At 40.0% G+C, this 19,479-nt stretch overlaps 1 protein-coding gene across 2 annotated transcripts in view; it reads right to left on the bottom strand.

Annotated features, from left to right (window-relative positions):
- Positions 1-2,877: 2,877 nt before the first annotated feature.
- Pstpip2 (proline-serine-threonine phosphatase interacting protein 2) overlaps positions 2,878-19,479 on the bottom strand; it is a 64,160-nt gene continuing 47,558 nt past the window's right edge. Inside the window, exons 7-15 of one of the 2 annotated variants that reach the window (XM_077792176.1) lie at positions 17,600-17,698; positions 16,803-16,848; positions 15,863-15,942; positions 12,977-13,075; positions 11,532-11,628; positions 10,982-11,063; positions 9,502-9,536; positions 7,730-7,786; positions 2,878-4,171 (exon numbers count right to left, since the gene is read on the bottom strand). In XM_077792176.1, the coding sequence (XP_077648302.1) occupies positions 7,737-7,786; positions 9,502-9,536; positions 10,982-11,063; positions 11,532-11,628; positions 12,977-13,075; positions 15,863-15,942; positions 16,803-16,848; positions 17,600-17,698 (588 nt within the window). In that variant the 3' untranslated portion in view covers positions 2,878-4,171; positions 7,730-7,736. Of the gene's footprint in view, positions 4,505-7,729; positions 7,787-9,501; positions 9,537-10,981; positions 11,064-11,531; positions 11,629-12,976; positions 13,076-15,862; positions 15,943-16,802; positions 16,849-17,599; positions 17,699-19,479 lie in introns of both variants that reach the window. The other variant, XM_077792175.1, reaches the window with a different exon arrangement.

The following is a 19,479-nucleotide window of genomic DNA, read 5'->3' as shown; positions in this document are numbered from 1 at the left end:
ATCAGGCCTAAGTGAATCCAGAAAGCCCAGGCATGGTATCCAACAGGTAATGCAGGCCTATCAGTTCTCTGTTGCACCTGGGTCTCTCCTCCAGCTCATACTTATAGCCTTTATAAATTTCCTTCAACCCAGTTGGTAAGGAAGAAAAAACTGAGCAACAGGTGGGTTGTGCGTGCTATTGTTGGTCTTTTTGAGGATGGCTGTCACACTACAGCCCCACTCAGAAGTGACTGCAAAAAACAGAGAAGACAAGCACTCCCAAGAGGTAGTGCATCATGCAATCCAGCCAGTCATGAACTTACTGTGAAGGAAGATGTGGTCCAAGGTAAATACATTGACTCATGGGCAGTAGCACATGACTGATTGATCAGGAAAGAAACTTAGAAAAAGACAAAGAGGTCTAGGGAAGAAGAGTAAGGGTGGGCCCGTGGGAATGGGCAAGAAAATGTACAAACCTTTGTCTTATCAACACTCACAAGAGAATATCCATCACAGAGGATGAGCAGAACAATGAGGCGGGGAAGGGGGATAGGATGCCACATTGCCGGAAGTGAGCTGGACTCTGTCCTTGGCTACTCTAGTGCTTTCTCAGTGAGTTCATGAACAGATAGCCATGTTGGGAGAAATGGAGACTATTCAGGGACCCTCCGCTGACCCACTCTGATCTATTGCCTACTGATGATTATCTAACCAATTAGCCCAATGGTTAGGACTGAACCCTAAATGCATTACTATCCCTCAAAGAGACCAACCAGCCACTTGGTGGTGAACTTATTCCATCAAACCTCTTTTGCCCTGTAAGGGGCAGAAATTCCTCTCTATTGGGATTAATTCCAAGAATGGATTTGCCCTCTTGGCCTGCATTGTGCCTGGGCCAGCACCACGGTCCAAGGGCTTAGAGAGTGACTGATATATCATTATGGAGTTCCACAAAACATAACTTTAGGGGCTGGGGTTGTGGCTCAGTGTTAGAGTGCTTGCCTAGCATGTGTGAGGCCCTGGGTTCGACCCTTAGCACCACATATAAATTAAAAAAAAAATAATAAAGTGTCCAACTACAACTAAAAAATAAACATTTAAAAAACTAACTTTAGACAAGAGTTTCTCAAATTGTTTTTCATTATCACTCTCCTAAAGGGCCTTTAGACATGTTTTTTCCTAATTGCCATCCCTGAGAAATATTAATACAACAGCCACACTGTATTTCTGGTTTTTTTGTACTGCATGTATATCCTCTTTAGGCCTCAAAAGAGTAAGATTCATTTTGTCCATTCTTATGGTTTGCATCTGGAATGTTCCCTAAATTCTCATGTGTTGAAGTCTTGGTCACCAAAGCAGCGATGTTCAGAGATGGGAATTGGGGAAAGTGATTTGATCATGAGGACTCTGACCTCACCAATGGATCAACCCATTGATGGATAAATAATTTGAATGGACTATGGAAGGTGGTGTAAACTGAAGGTGGTAGGGCCTTGTCGGAGGAAGTGGGTCACTGGGGATGTGCCCTTGGGGACTGTATCCTGTCCCTCTCTGTTTCTCTCTCTCTCTCTCTCTCTCTCTCTCTCTCTCTCTCTCTCTCTCCCCCTCCTCTCCCTCTCCCTCTCCCTCTCCCTCTCCCTCTCTCCTTTCTGACTGCCATGAGCTGAGAAGCTTTCCTTGGGGACACATATCCACCCTGATATTCTGCCCCATCTTAGGCCCAAAGCAATGGAACCTGCTAACTGTGGATTGAAACCTCTGAAACAGTGAGCCGAAATAATATTTCCAGAAAAAACAATTTTGACCACCTTGGGAACCATCATGCCCCATTCAGCATGCCTGCCTTATACCAAGAGATCTTTTGCAGTGAAGGTAGTATGACAATACTAGTATGACAATACAAATATGTCTTGCTCTATACACATTGTCTTGGAGTTCTGTCCTGTTGGAATGTTGGGATGGTCTCTTAAAGGTGCAGCAGCTTAAGAATGATACTTTGGAGGGTTAGGGTACTGGCCCAGATGAAGCATTATGATGCTTATATGGCCACAATTTTCTAATAGGTAAATTTGAATATGGATTATAATTATAATAAGTAGAAAACAGAGGTCTAGGAACCAAGGGATTAAAGTGGTCTCTGTCACCATAGCTCCTACTGACCCACCGGGGGAATTTATGCTTCCTATCCCTTCAATTTCAGGTTCTACTGGGCCATAAAGTTGGTAGGGGATATATTTACCAGAGGACATGGAAAAAGTTCCACTAAAACTGTGTCCGATGCCTCTCCTTGTCTTGTAGATGGCAGATGGCCACCCTTCATATCAATTATGGATTTAGGACCAGGGAGACTACGTTATCCTACTAAATTTCCTAGTGTGTGTGTGTGTGTGTGTGTGTGTGTGTGTGTGTGTGTGAGAGAGAGAGAGAGAGAGAGAGAGAGAGAGAGAGAGAGAGAGAGAGTTTGGAAGTTGGGATTTGAAGAAGTGATAACAGGATGGAGTCAAATTAATGAACCGCAGATGGATCTAAGACACACAGGGGCCAGACACTGTCACTGTCCCATCTATAACCCCTCAGTATTTACCATTCCCTTAAGCACCAACCCAATTTCCAACCGCCAGTGAATGTGTCCCTGCCTGAAAACTACTCTGCCATCATTACAGGCATCCCAGAAGGGCCAGGAAAGTAGTGCCTCCTGCAAGCCCTCATCAGCGACGGGTGGGAGTTCCCGCAGGATTAGGCCCCAGTTGCCCACTGTGTAGCTTGCTCTATAATGCACTCTTTTTTGCCTTCCTAGCCAGAACTTTCTTTTTCTGTTGTCTAACAGCTGCAAACGGGACAAGGGGTCAAATAAAAAGCTTGGAAGAGAGATGTCTTTAACACAAAATGCAAAAGAAATCCCAAATCACCAAGAACCTTTATTTTACTTCAAATAAACTTAAAGAGCAATAAAATTATCATTTTCTATTCATAAAACACTTTTACATCAATTACACTGATAGAAAAGTGAAATCCCTGAGGAGCCAACAATAAATAATAAAGTTAAAAACATATCTGAATGCAAAGGCAAATTTCCTGAGCCTGTTTCAGTTTGGGGAAGTCAATGGTCCTTTGCAACATGAATTTCTCAAAAGGATATTCAACTGATGCAAGTTTCCTGCTATGATAAGAAGCTGTCACACTTAGAAGCACCTTATATTAAAAGGGGGAAATAATTAATCTTCTTTTAGTCATTTTTTTCTATAGTTCCAGGAAAGTTATTGCACAGGGCAGGAGAGATAAATATTTGCTCCTTGTAGTGACCTTTACAACATACAAGCAATAGTGCTGTTTTCCTTTTAACTAAAATGCACCATTTTCCCATTGCTCAAAAGTTGTATGAAAGGTACATAACACCCCATAGCTTATGGGTGACAGAGGAAGAGCCAAATATTTGTAAAAGGGTTAGACTGACTCTTGAAAGATTCCAGGGTCTAGCAAGTTTTCAAGAGATTATAAAGACCCAGAATTGAAGATAATCTAAATGCCATATGTCATTGATTCTAGGAACTTTTTTTTTTTTTTTGGTCACAATTTACTGTCTCAAATTCAAATGGGTTTGACTGTCAACAGGCTGTCACAAACCTATTGGCACCTTCACTAACCCACCTTCAGAGTGGTACATGAAACAGTGGCATAATTTACAATCTACAGCTTCTCAGATTATGTTAAATATGCTGCTCTGTAATTTAGTACACACGGTGATTCATATTTTTTTTAAGTTTAACATTTAAGTCCTAGTAATTTTCCCAGTTGAAAAAAGATGCTGGCAAAACTATTTGGCATTTTTAATTTTAATTTTAGCCTGAACATCACAACTTCATGAAGAGTTAGTACGAGTGATGTGGAATGAGCTTGCATACTAGGTCCAGTTCCATCTCTCATCTGCTGGCAGAACTGTAAGGAAACTGATTTCACACTTCTGGGCCTTGTTTCTTCATCTGTAAAATGAGAATGTGGCTTCTAAGTCTTCCAGCCAAAAAGGAGGGTAACTTTAAATCTTGAACCATGAGAGTGTGTTGCTGTGAGATTCCAAAGCCATGCTGCTCTGTGGCTCAGGATACAGAGCAAAAGCCAAAGCCCAAAGCCAAAGGTGCATCTTCTGCAATTGACAGCTCAGTCTCCACTGCAGCCCCCTCTGCCCCACGGAGCACTAACAGGAAACAGTTCCCAAACAGAAAAAAGTTTATATTTAAATACATATATTTAAATACAAATCCCAAACAGCAAACAGTTCCTTTGCAACTTCAGTGAGTGAGTGGGAAAGAATTATTTATCAGGCTGAGGCAATTTGTAAACTTTGTCAAAAAAAAAAAACTGTAGCACTTTACTAACTTGAGTTGATGTCTACTGTAAATTTTAAATATTCAAGAATTGCAACAAGGGTTCACTTCAAAGTCTTCATGATTGACAAAGCTCTAGATTCTGCTGCTCTGGGTGCCTCTTTTCATGCCACAGAAGCACTAGCTGGAGAAAGCTTCCTCTTCTGAAAGAAAATTACAAAGAAACCTCACTTGAATGACCTATTCGCATCACCTTCAGAGTGTATCAACCAGAGTAAGTGTTGCTTAGTCAAGGAAAAGAAATGTTGAGGAATGGAAGCTCCATGCAATGAACAATGAAAGGTGATGATAATGGAAATGCTTTATGGTAGATAACACAAGTATTTATATTTTATATGCATTTTTTAAATTCAAAAATTATAATGTCTTTACCTAAACATGTTAGAATTAAAATCAGGAATAGCAGCTTAAAATACACACACACACATACACATACACACACACACACACACACACATACACATACACATACACACACACACATACACACACAGAGAGGAGAGAGAGAGAGAGAGAGAGAGAGAGAGAGAGAGAGAGAGAAACAGGAATAGCAGCTAAAATCAACAACCACAGAACAAATCACAAATTTCAAAATCTTTCTGTTTAAATTTTCATTCCAAAGTTTCACTCAAAACTATTTTAAGTATTGTAATAAATTGCATAAATTGCTTAACTGGTTTATTAACTAAACCAGGCTCACTTCTTTAAGATTCTCTGTAATTTGGTCAATTACACAGGTAGATATCGAGCCTCTATCCATTGAGCTGGTGCAAACATTAAAATTATATTACTTGAAAGAGAGAGAACTCAAGTAAATGTGACGGCACTAGCATCTTGCACTCATACATCAGATTCTTGGACTCTGGGGAGCTAGAGTTTGGGGTCAATGCTATTATATTCTACTAGAATATAAGCTTTACCCAAACAGGTAAGGGCAGAAAAGAAAGATTAAAAAAATAAAAAGAGGGCTGGGGTTGTGGCTCAGTGGTAGAGCACTTGACTTGCATGTGTGAGGCACTGGCTTCCATTCCCAGCACTGCATATAAATAAATGAACCAAATAAAGGTTCATCAACAACTAAAAACAAAAAAATTAAATAAAAAATAAATAAATAAAAAGAAACTCTTGGAACTGCCAATGCCCTGCCCCACAGCCATCATCTGCAGTGTTAAATGGAACAGGTTTCCCCTCTGAATTCCAAGTCGTTGATTGATTTATTGTGTTCTTGCTCTGTGTCTCTAATCAGGGCTTTGCACCTCTCGGTGAGAAAAAGGGAAGCTTATGAAAGAAAAAAGCAATGATGATGGGTTGTAAAGAGTACAGTTTATTTGTAGGCCAGAAAGATATATCTAGTTAGAGAATGGAGTATTTTATTCTCCAATTTCCATACCTTTTACAGCCAAGTTGCTTAAATATGAAATACATTTCTTAAGCAAGAACATGTATTTAAATATAAACGGATACTAGTTAATTATTCCTATTTAATTAAGACAATTTGGCTTCTGTACTATGCAGTAAAATGACTATAAGTCACAAAGTAGGTATTATTAGAGGACTGAAGCAATGTATGATGTACTAACTTGCAAGCACTTTTCAGTGGATAGAACACCGTAGGAAATCCCTTGAGAACACTGTTAAATCCTGTTTTGTGTCAGATGGGGTGCACACCTGTAATCCCAGCTACCCAGGAGACTTAAGCAGGAGGACCACAAGTTCAAGGCCAGTCTGAGCCTCTTAGTAAGAACCTGTCTCAAAATTTAAAAATAGCCATAACACATGCTTGTAATCCCAGAGGCTCAGGAGGCTGAAACAGGAGGATAACAAGTTCAAAGCCAGCCTCAGCAAAAGTGAAGCACTAAACAACTCAGTGAGATCCTCTCTCTAAATAAAATACAAAATAGGGCTTGGGATGTGGCTCAGTAGCTGAGTAGCCCTGAGTTCAATCTTGGTACCCCCAAAACATAAAAAAAAAAAATTAAGGGCCAGGAATGTAGCTCAGTGGTAGAATGCTTGCCTAATATGTGTAAGGCTCTGGGTTCAATTCCCAGTACCACAAACAAAACAACCTGTTTTGTTTCATAACTGACAGTAAATATTACTAATACCAGGCCAGTGAGAGGAGGTGGGAGGCTGGTCCAGTTCTTTTATGATTTCCTGTATCTCACTGACCTACTTCTTGTGATTCCCAAGAAAAAACAAGATCAAGAAAATGCAAATAGACCAACCCTTCAAAACAGTCTTTCATCAAAGAAGTAATACATTCTTCTTGTAGCTAAATTAGAAAACAGGATAAACAAAAAGGAAAACTACTACCTGTTCAAGTATATAGCCTTTCAGACTTTTTCTTGGCTTCTAAATGCCTATAGGGTTGTAGCCCAGGTAAGCCCATTTGGGTTAAAAAAAAAAAAAAAAGCTTTATGACAGACACAGTGCTACATGCCTGTAATCCCAGCAGCTTGGGAGGCTGAAGCAGGAGGACGGTGAGTTCAAAGCCAACTTCAGCAAAAGTGAGGCACTAAGCAACTCAATGAGACCCTGTCTCTAAATAAAATACAAAATAGGACTGGGGATATGGCTCAGCAGTCAAGTACCCCTGAGTTCAATCCCCAGTATCAAAACAAAAATAAAAACAAAAAACCTTTATGAGGAGTTTCACTGAATTTTTTGTTTTCTTGTTTGTTTGTAGTCCTGGGGTTGAACCCAGAAATGCTCTAACACTGAGCTATATCTCCAACCCTTTTTATTTTTTTATTTTTACATTTGTGAAGACTGCTTTTCATTTGGGGCTTGTTCTAAGCATCTGAGTGCCAAGGAGAACCAGCCACTATGAGACAGCTGACTTTCTAGTGCTCTTCCAAGAATCCTTGTGGTTTGTGGGTTCAGAGCAGTGACATTCTGGAGGGGGACGGCCCCTGTGACTCCAGGGTGAATGTAATAAGTGTGATGTGATGACATTTACATTGTTTTCAGTGACTTCTCTTTACTTGACTTTTCCCCCCTTTTAGAGGGAAGCAGAAGACACTAAAAGCTAAATGACTTAAACAGGGAGGGCCATGTTGTGTTGTTCATGAGCACGCCTAAATGTAGATGTGTAACAGCTATGAAAGACTTTAACCAGAGCAGAAAGAATCATAGGATAATTAATTAAGGGGAAATACCCTGTTAAATACACAAGGAGTGTTTCCAGTCAGCTTCTGGTTGTAGGATCCAAAGAGGTCAAGCTGAAATGACAGCACACCCACCAGTGTGCTGGCCTGTCACAAGGCCTGGTTTGTTTGAGGTGGTGTCATAAAGAGGATTCAAAGGCCTCAGAAACACAATCACCAATCCCAGTGCAACTTGACTATGTGAAAATTAAAAGTTCTTACCTTTATGTTATTGATAGAGCAAACTGTAGTCATCAACCAAAGAATAATCAGGGTCATCTACAGAGGACAGAACATAAAACAGCATTCTAACTGTTTTTTTCATGATGGATCTTAACTCTTTTCAAACCAAGGTACTCAAAGATTTGGGTGACTACCTTTTTGTAAGGAGAAAATGTATCTGGCAATGAAACCTATAACTGTCATGACTACAAACCAGAGAACATTCTAGAAGTCTCTATTATCACTCCTTCATCCAAGTCTAGATATTAGTATCCGCAGTAAAGCCATCTTCAAAAATTTACAAAATAATACTCTACTATCATGTATAACTAAAAAGAACAAAAAAATATACAAAATTAAGTCCCATATAATCAACTGGTAATTATAAGAAAACAAGAAATAAATTAAATCAATATATTATTCAAAGATATGATTTCAGCACTGTATATTCATCAGTCATTACATTTTTTTACTGAGCCCTCAAACACAAAGTTATTTTCTTCCCTCATTCCTTTGAATGCTGGTAGATAACACTTTTTTTCCTTTAAATAGTAAATATTTTTAAGGACCTACTAGGTACCTAGGACTATATTAGGTATAGGTAGGGTTTCAAGAGAAGATAAAGTGCCTGTCCTCAGGGATCTTGTAATTATTCAGGGGAAAAAAAAAACTAACAAAAAAATGCTGAGATGTGTGGTTCTCCCAGAGGAATCCTAGGAGTTCAGAGGAAAAGGGGACTACCAGTGTGATCAGTGAAAGATCCCATTATGAGCAGTGTACAAAATACATAATATTAAGTTACCTACTTTCAGATACGTATACCTTCCATACATGACATGTCTGTGTAATCCAAAGGGGGGAATTGTATCACATGATCCAAGTTGAAATAATCTCTGATAAAATTGTCTTATAATAAGTTTCTTTTGGTTGTAAGTGTACACAGTAATTCATTAGGCTTTTTGTTGGTCTATTTACTAAATAATAATTGTTTATAATTATAATTATTTTATTTTTAAAAAATAGAGATTTCTACAGTTCTTAAGGGACAAAAAGTCCTTTATAATATTTCAAACATTCATTATTGCTTCTATTTTAATTCATTTTTGATATCAATTTATTATAAATTCTCAAATACTAAAACTATGGTTTCACTCTATCTAGTTTTCCACAGCCTTAATAAAATTTTATCATTGTTTGTTAGCCCTTTTATACAGTGGAACCTCTAGAGAAAGCCTCTACATCAGAACTCCAACAGGTTGATCATCAGGCTTGAGAATTTTAATCACAGGACTACACAATATTTTTAGCCATCAGATACTGTAATGTCTCTGTCTCCCTAGTCATTGATGTTAACCTTCCCTTTTCTCAATATTTCCTAACCTTCTAGCCTTTGTTACATTTCCTGCAACAATATGATGTTTTCTTTCCCACTGTACTGAAAGTAATAGCAATACAATCAAAGTGAAAGTGTTTGTGTGCACATGTACATCTATCACGACAACAATAAAGGCAGGTTTGAAGATCTCAAAAGAAAAAGTTTCTTTTGTCACTTTAGTAGTTAAATTCTCTTGGATAAGCTATAAAACAAACCACCAATTACCAAATTTCACTCTGTGACCAACGGTATTACCATGAGATTCTAATACAAGTTCATCCTCTTGGGAATTCAGTCCTATTTAATCCCTTCTTACCCCTTATTTCAAAATTTTAACTCTTCAATCTTAAAGAAAACCTGACCTAAGAATTTCAAAACGCCTTTCTTGATGGCTTACCTGGTACACTTTTAGGAACTGGGAGAGGTCCTCTCCTGTAAGAAATGAAAACCAAAGTCCTTCACATAAGTTTGTGTTATTTTCATAATTTGCTGCTTCATACTTACAAGCACATTATACTCTTATCAGCTCTGGTTTTTGTACTAAAGGGCCAAGAAAGCTCAGATGAGGCAAATGATCTGCAGCCCTGACCTATTGAAATCTGAGGTGCAGACACGATAAGGTGCTGAGGGGCAGATGCATAGTGGGTAGGGATGCAGGGCCCTGCCCCTGCAACCTAGGCTGGCAGGATTAAAACCCCAGCTATATGGGCAAGATGTACCGGTCTCCTTGTTCATCATCATCTTCTTACGTAGACAGAAATACTAACAGCTCCTACCTCATTGTAAGGATTAAAACTTCTAGTTCACATTAATTATTGTGAACAGTGCCTGGTGTTCTTAAATACGATAGTGAACATGCAATCCCTCCCAAACACTCCTCATGTTTCCTACAACTTAAACAGAAAATTCAACAGCTTAGACTTCTAACTGACTTTATATAGAAGTTTCTCTTCCTTCAGAAACTATAATAGGAGAGGCAGCAAAATTTTCCTGTTAAGGACCCAGTAGAAAATGATTTACTGTTTCTGTCACAACTCTCTTCAGCTCTAGTGGAAAAACATAAACAAAATATAAACTACTAAGAGTGGCTGTGTCCCAAAATGTGTCTCTACATGAACACTGAAATTTGAATCTCATCTGATTTTCACATATCATGAAATAGTATCCTTTTGATTTTTTTCAGCTATTTAAAAATGTAAAAACTTAACTCACAGACTCTACAAAAACAGATCAGCCAGGCATGGTGGTGCATGCCTGTAATACCAGAGGCTTGGGAGACAAGAGTCACAAGTTCAAAGCCAGCCTCAGCAAAAGCGAGGTGCTAAGCAACTCAGTGAGACCCTGTCTCTAAATAAAATAAAAAATAGGGCTGGGGATGTGGCTCAGAGGTCAGGTGCCCCTGAGTTCAATCCTTGCTATCCAAAAAAAATAGGTAGATCAGATTTGACTCACAGTGGCCATAGTTTGCTAACTCCTGCTATAAGAAAAGTATAAGATATATAAAGGAATAATAGTGATCACATTCAGGCATGACATAGTCCTCCTTGAAGTATGACCAATAAAATCCACTTAGCACTTGTGCTCAAAGCGCTGTTTCTAAAAACCTAGCAACCTCGCTATGCAGAGGCAATGATAGATCTGTTCCAACTGTTATGTCTTTTTTTTTTTTTTTTTTTTTTTTTAGTTCTTGGCGGACACAACATCTTTGTTGGTATGTGGTGCTGAGGATCGAACCCGGGCCGCACGCATGCCAGGCGAGCGCGCTACCGCTTGAGCCACATCCCCAGCCCAACTGAATGGACTATGTTTTAGAATATTAATGATAAAAAACATTTATTGAAAGTATTTTCTTCATGTGAAAGGCAGCTGGTTGTTACCTTGCCAAGTTAGGCCCTGTGGTCTTTCCTGGTGGGGCGGCATTCCGCTGCGGGCAGTAGAAATTCTCATACATGATGGGTGCTAGGAGAGTCATGGAGAAAGGAACTGTTAAGAAGCTGAAGGCTGGATCTGGAATGTCCCCCCAAGGCTCATACATTACAGGCTTGGTCCACATCCTGGCACTATTGGGAGAAGTGGGGCCCAGGAGGACACCTTGAGGTCATTGAGAGTGTGCCCTTGGAGGAGATTGTGGACCCTGGTCTCTCTTCCTTCACTTTTTCATATCCCAGCTGGGAGGAGAGCCACTTGTTCTGTCACATGCTCTCCCCATGATGTGTTGTCTTACCATAGGCCCAAAAGGAACCAGCAAACCAACCATGGACTGGAACCTCAAAACTGTGAGCCAGAATAAACCCTTTCTCTTATAAGTTCCTTTATTTCAGTCAGTAAGCTAACTCAGCAGGTGTCTTACTCAATGACATCTGACAGGAAAGACTAACAGAATGGCTTAAACAGTTCTCCCCGTCCCAGCCTCCTGTCCCCCTTCACCTGGTGGAATCTGTCCAGTTTTGCGTTGATTCACAAAGTACTCGATGTCCTTCTCAATGCTGCACATTTCTAAAGTTTTACGAACTTGTTCATACATCTAACAAAAAGAAGATGAATCCTTAGATAAAAGCAGGTCCGTGATAATTGTGGCACAGCTCCTTTAAGAAGGAGGTTTGAGCCAGTCATGGTTGGGGGTTGCGGGGGGATACACACCTGTAATACCAGTGACTTGGGAGGCTGAGGCAGGAGGATCACAAGTTCAAAGCCAGCCTCGGCAATTTAGTGAGACCCTAAGCTGCTTAACAAGACTCTGTCCCAAAATAAAAAGTGAAAAAGGGCTGGCAATGTGGCTCAGTGGTTAAGAGCCCCTGGATTCTAATCCCCGGTACCAAAAAAGAAAAGGAGATTTGAGCCAGGCATGGTGTCACTCAGGAGGCTGAGGCAGGAGGATCACAAGTTAGAGGTCAGTCTGGGCCATTTAGCAAGGCCATGTGTCAAAATAAAAAGGCCTGGGAGGTGTAGTTTTAGTAGTAGAGTGCCCCTGGACTCAAGCCCCTATAGCACACACACAAAAAAAGAGATTTGATGAATGGCTGACTCCAAATTTTGAAAAGAAACAAAAAACATTCCCAGGTCCCAGACTAATATAATGGTTTTTGTGAATATGTGCTATTCAATTTTTAAAAAATATTCCAGGAAATAAATGTATCTTTGTGTCAAGACAAAAATTTAGGCTGTAAATTGTTTTTTTTTAAAAAAAAAACTATATTACAAAAAACTAGATACAAAGTCCCATGATACAACACCAACACCACATACAAATACAATTGCCTACCTTAAAGAAAAATTCTTCCATTCAATTCTAAGGGTTTTCTGGGTTTTGAGACATTCTTTTAAAGTGAGTGTGTCGTCTAAGTGAGGGTAAGAAAGGCTATTTCTCAACAAAGAAATTTGTGATAACCTGAGGTGATGCTCTGAGATCTGGGGACCTGAAATGACTGTGCACAAGTAAATCCTAGACAATGGCCATGAAAATACAGGTGAAGAACATCTTCATCCCTGCAGGGACTATCAGCCTGGGCACAGGTCAGTCTGCAATACTTGGTGCTATCCTGAGTGACCTTATTACAGACTGCAGCAGTCTCTGGGACTCACATTCATGCTGTGACATCTGTCTTCCATCCATTAAGCTGTCTTTGGGTTCCCTTCTCTGCTCTCCTGCCTTAATTCTGAATGTCTTAATTAGAAAGTCATGGATCAGGAGTCAGGCAGGTTGCATGTTTTTCTGGGCACTTGTATGAAGTCAATGTGTGGCCTTGGGCAAGTCACTTTGCCTCTCTCCAAGGGAGCAGGGAGAGAGGATGAACTAATAAGCCCCCAGGGTTCTTTCCATCTAATGAACCCAGTACACAGAGCCACAGTCCTCCCTAGAACCTCTGACTTACATCATCACTTTTGACACATTGTTGTGACAGCTGATTCACATGTACCCACAGTGCATTCCGGAAGAAGTTTATTCGTTCACATTCTTGAGCCTCCAATACCTACAGAAAGACAGTTATTTGTACATACATATGCAAACAAAGAAGCCATCCTTTAGACTAGATGTGACTTAAGTAGTGTCAACCTTCAATTGTCTGTAAGCTTATTGTCTCATGGGGTACTCCCCCACCACCACCACTGAAGAAGCTCAGCATTAACAACATAAACGGATCCTGATACATTTTAACATAAACAGGGCTAGACAGAGTTCTGAAGGTAAGACATAATGATGACCAGAGACAACAGTGTTCTAGCCTGAGTTCCAGCAGACATTTCCAAATGCCTTATGGACATGTCCACCCGTGTAGCCTGCCAGAGCCCCCACGCTCCCCTCCTACTAATTTGACAAGCAAAACTGTCATAATTATTGAAGCTAGTTGATGAGGACATGGGGGCTCTCTTACTTGTTTTTTTGTCTTAGGGTATGTTTAAATTTTTCCATAATAAAAAAAAAAGGTAAAATAAAAGTCACTGCCTAAGCAACAGTGTTTGGATATAAGCAAATGCCAACTTTTGAAAAATCAAGCTATTCAACAAAGTGGATGATGTTCTATTCAACAGTAAGTGTTGTATGTATTAACATTTTTTAAAACATTGAATGTCATAGCTACTACATTTTTTAGGCTTCTTGTAATACAAAACTTGAGCGAGGCACAGTAATGTACACCTTCAATTCCACTATTTGGAAGGCTGGGACAGATGGATCTCAAGTTCCAGACCAAGTTCCAGCAACTTACCAAAACCTCATCTCAAAATTTAAAAAGAGGAGGTGGGGAGATGAAAGGACTGGGGATGTAGCTCAGTGCTAAAGCATCTCGGTTTCAATCCCTACTACAAAAAAATAATTATAATATAAAACTTGAAATATACATGAATAGAGAGAATAGTATAATGAGTCCCTGTGTATCTATCACCAAACATTTATCAACCCAAGACTCATTCTGTTTTACTGGTATCACTACCAACTACCCTACTACCTGGGTATTTTGAAATAAATGCATTATTTCACCTGTATTTTTATGATAGAATATTTCATATAGAATCATAGAGTGCAAAATAGTGAATACCCACATACCAACCACCCAGCTCTGTCAGAATATTTTTTAAATATTTATTTTTTTAGTTGTAATTGGACACAATATCTTTATTTTACTTATTTATTTTTATAGGGTGCTGAGAATGGAACCCAGCACCTCACACATGCTAGGCGAGCACTCTACAGCTTAGCCACAACCCCAGACCATTTGGGGGCCATATTTGCATCAGATTTTGGTGAACTCCCTGTGGGACTTCCCCAATATCTATCACTTTCTTCAGTTCCCCAGAGATGACCTAGATATTATCATTCCCAAGCAGATTTCAGTAGTACATTTGCATCTATGAAATGTATGTGATATGACTTGGCAACTTTTAAATCATATAAAAATGGGCTCATTCCAGGCTTTTCATGAGGGTGTGGAGTTAGGAAAATAAAGCAGAAAAAAAGTCCTTTAGTGGTGACATAGTGACCAACAGTATCAAATGGTAGAGAGAGGTCAAAAAACAAACATTAGAAACCACAAAGGCTGGGCTGGGGTGTAGTCCAGTGATAGAGCACTTGCCTAGTATACACAAGGCTTTGGGTTTGACCCTAGTACCACAAACAGTAAAAATAAAAAAAGTGTAGCTCAGTGGCAGAGTGCTTGCCTAGTATGCTGAGGCACTGGGTTCCATCCTCAGCACCACATAAAAATAAACAAATAAATAAAGGCATTCTGTCCATCTACAACTAAAAAAAAAAAAAAAAAAAAAAGTAAAATGGAATGGTACAAAGGCCCAAAGGACCTCACACCAAGGAGATCTTTGGTGACCTCTGAGAGAAGAGGGAGCAGCTGCAGGGAAGCAAACCTTAGGCTGTGACAAGGATTAGAATAAAACTTCAAAACTCACAGCCAGGGCTCAGCACTGGAGAGAATACAGAGGGTAACAAAAGCTGGTGGAATGTAAAGCTAGGAATGACGGAGTCTGCATACAAGACAGCAGCCATTCATGTTAAAAAGAGCTATGCCCAAGGGGGTGGGAAAAGGCCAACTAGATGGGATAAGATCTCAACAGGGCAGGGAGCCACCCTTTTTCACTTCTGACAGGAGAAGGGGAGCTATTGATCAGTGGTTCTCATATTGAATTCACAGAAGTCACTGGACCCCGAGTTTCTGACTCTAATGGTCTGGGCTTGGTCTGAGACTCTACATCACTAACAATTTCCCAGTTGATACTCATGCTGCTAGTCCTAAAACCACACTTGGACAACCACTGGTAAGGAAACTTCCAGACAAGGGGACAGAAACTTGAGGAAGTTTCTGGATTATATCTTTTAAAATTTTCTGGGAAATCACGAGGTCATGTGCTGAACATGAAAGGGGGATACTGGTGAAACTGAAAAACAACTTCAAAGCCCGCTCACCAGCTATCTGCATTCCCCATAGAACCCAGCCAGTACGGGCAAGGCTCTCAATGTTCATTAGTAGACTCAGCCAACCATTCACCAATTCAGCTGGTTCTTGCCTGCACTGACCAAAGCTTAGACTGAAGCTCCAGATAGAGTTGGACAGCATGGTCAGGATGAGGAGGAAGCTGAAAGATGAGGCCTGGAAGAAAGTATTTTAATTCCTTCCCTTCATCACTGAAAGTCCTAATTTCCAACACTCTCAAGCTTTTAGTGGAATGAGAATTGGAGTGCTATAATAAGAGGCAGAGTCTACAGGTTGTAGGCCGAAGGCATGCCCTGAGCAGCTTCCGGTTCCGGTTACCTCGCAGGCCTTGATGTGCTCACTCTGCCAGTCCTCTCGGACCTTATCCAGCGTGTGGACGTGCTGCATGTACGCTTTGTCTGCAAAAGAAGAGAGGAGTGTCACTTCAGACTAGACAGGCTCATGAGACTTGCATGGAGTTGAAGAGTCCCCAGGAGCTCTGAACTTTGGAAGACCAAAATTACACCTTTCACCCTCACAACCTCTTGGTGAGATAAGCAAAGATGGGTGTCACTTTCATTGAACATTGAACCAAACATTGAGCAAGAAATGCCCCAAGAAAGAAGTGAAAGCTGAAGAGGAACCTCAACCGGGGTTTCCTTTGTCTACTACAATGGTTTCCATAATTTTCATTTCCAGGAAAACCATCAGACAAGAGATGCAAAAGAAACTCTCCTGAGTCCCAAAGGAGCACTAAGACACTTTTAGTTTGGATTTAGAGGCTTCCTAAGTGACCCTCCTCATAACATGTTATCTCCTGCAGGATATTCTGGGAAGTGGAAGCCTTCACAAGCACCTGATTAGATTTCTGTGCTACTTGGCTGATTCTTCCAAAGCAGATAAGGGCTACCAGGGCTGAAACAGGTTTTTAGATAGATGTCCCCAAAAGTCAGTGCACACCTGATTACAGAGCAGCTGCTACATGTCTCCCCCCCACCCATCCTACCTTTCACTCAGGTCTCACACAGCAAGACCTCAGCAGACAGTGGCCAGAATCTAGGCCTGACCTGCTTCCACCACCTACCTGGGGTCTGCTCTTCCTTCCTCCCCTCACCAACATCCCGACATGCCTTGCCTTACCTTCCTTCTTCACTTCTGACGTTTGGATAATTCTGCTTTATATACATCTGTTCTTGGTTGTAAAAGTACTTTTCTCAGAGGTTAGGATAACACAAACCCCACCACCCACCCTTCCCATCGGTGGGGGCAGCTCCCTCACCAGAGTCCTCTACTGCAGTCTTGGAAGTTGCCAGTTTCACAAAGAGCTGTGGGAAAGAAAAAAACAAGAGATCAGGAACACTGGACCTGGCAAAAGAGATGTAAAAGCAATGACTTTGACAAGGTGAGACTAGTCCCTCGGGAGCAAATCATTCAACCTGCTCTTTAATCTTCTCACCCTTAGAAAAGAATCATAAAGCATCTTGCCCCTGCCTTCCTAAAGACATACTCCTACCCTCCGGCTGACAATCTTATACTAATATTTTATAAAATTACATTTCTAATCCACCCAAGCAAGAGGTGGCCTAACAACAAAATTTGAGTTTTTAAAAAGGTGAACAAAATCAGACCTCTAATGCCACCTCTTGTTCCCCTATGGCCATACTTTGCTAGCTCTTTTCCCCAACTCCAAAAATGGGACAAGGGTTTTTCTGGGTCAGAAGATCATCATAAATGAAGGGAAGACATTGCCTTAACCTTAGGATACAGGTCCATTTCTAAATTAAAATTCTTAGGCCCAGTGCAGTAGCAGACATCTGTAAACCCAGGTACTTGGGTTTATGAGGCAAGAAGATCACAAGTCCAAGGCCAGCCTGGGCAACTTAGCAAGACCCTGTTTCAAAATAAAAAAAAATTAAAAAGGGGCAGGGAACATAGCTTGGTGGTCCAACATTTGCCTAGCTCATGTAAAGGCCAGGGCTCAATGTCCAGGACCACCAAAAAAAAATTTTTTTAAGCTGGCTTTTAACTAATAGATGTAAATCTCAGATTTATCATGTTGTGGGCCCGCCTAGGTACCTTTTCTTGTTGCTTCTGGTTTGCCATGTTGGCGCTCCGGTGGACAGCCTGCTCTGCCTCATCTTTGTCCCGGCATTTCTGCTCATAGATCTTCTTTGCCTTTATTATAAATGAAGAGAGGGGAGAGACAGGTGGGCAGGCTGTTACCTTGAAAAGCAGCTGCCCCAGCCCACCACGCCCAGCACAAACAGAGCACTCTGGTTAACACTGTGATCACCACTAGACCGTGGCTCCCAGAGGGCAGATGCTTTTTCTTCTCAATATTTGAAAGTTCTCTCTAGCTCTAGCCCTCTTCCAAATTGTGGATGGAGTGGAAATTCCATCAAGGAAATAATAATTCCTATTACGTAACACAAAGTACATGAGCTCTAAAAATTGACAGAAATAAAAGATGGAATTTGAAATAGGCAAAATTGAAATATTTATGGAACTCTAAGATGTATAACCCAACATTTATATGACATTCATAAGCAGAATTTATGTGCAATCCATTTGGTCATTGGTACCAATTCATTCTAATTATGCCTCTGTATTCTAATATGTTGTACAACTCTGGTCGGTGGGAAGGGTACCAATGCCAACATTTTTTTCTCTTTGGTATAGCCATCTTCCTTTTTCATTTAAAGAATTTTGCTTTACATAGTAAGTAAGCCATGGTCTATTCTATGCCATCCTTACTATCAGTATTACAGAAACAGTTCACAAAGAATAATCATTAGTCAATCAAGAACTAATTATCTGCTTCAACTATGGAAAGAGCCTTAACTTGCCTAAACAAAGCAAAGCTGTGAACTGAACAATTAGCTAATAAAGTAAAAATTGTGGGAAAAAACACTTGAATAAGAATGAAGACCCCCTCACACACACTTCTTATTCCTTGTTTGGCTGGTGAGTCAGAGATCAAGTACTGGAGGCTCAGGAATAGGTTCAAATCCAACCTTACCCCTGTCCACTAGTTCTTTTCCTTATTCTTTTAGCATTTTAGCATTTATTTCCAAAAATGCGAACTTATCAAATACTGCTTTTTAACGAACTTTTCTAATGCATTGTGAACATGTTAGCATGTCAACAAATACCCTTCAATATAATTTTATATGGATCATTTGCATTATAATAGATGGATGTATTCTGACTTTAAATTTTTAGTGCATTATAGTTATACATAATTGTGGGGTTCATTTTGACATATTCATAAGTGAATATAAAATAGTTTTCCCCATTTAAACCCCCAAGTACTACCCTATTTCCATATGTTCTTTAACAAATTACTCAGTCTCTCTGTGCTGATTTCTCTGTCTATAAAGTAAGGATTTTATATAGAAATACAATATACATTTTTCTCAAAGATATATGAAAATGAAAGCAGATATAAATTGAATTTATATCTGCACATACACGCATATATATCTTTTTTGTACTTATACATGATATAACTTTCTTAACCAGATCTCTATTGGTGGGCATTGATCTGGGTTCCTACTTTTTAATTTTTTTCTAGATTGTTATTGGTGCGTTAAAGTTGTATATAATGGTGGGATTTGTTGTTTGTTATGTATTCGTATGTGCATACAATATAACAGTATATTTTAGCCAATATAATTTCTCCTTTCCCTCCCTCCCACCCCAGTCCCTTTCCTCTGCTCTATCCTTCAAATTTCTTGAAATCCACCTCCCCCCGACACACACACACACACACACACACACACACACACACACACCTTTCTTTTCCTTTTTTCTCTCTGGCTTCTACATATGAGAGAAAACATAGAACCCCTGACTTTCTGGGTTTAGATTGTTTCACTTAGCATAATGTTCTCAAGTTCCATCCATTTTCCTGCAAATGACATAATTTTTGTTCTGCTTTATAGCTAAAAAAAAAT

The sequence above is a fragment of the Urocitellus parryii genome, chromosome 13, assembly GCF_045843805.1.
Source record: "Urocitellus parryii isolate mUroPar1 chromosome 13, mUroPar1.hap1, whole genome shotgun sequence".
NCBI lineage: Eukaryota > Metazoa > Chordata > Mammalia > Rodentia > Sciuridae > Urocitellus > Urocitellus parryii.
Note: the sequence above shows the minus strand (reverse complement) of the source record. Positions and strands in the feature narration are given on the sequence as shown.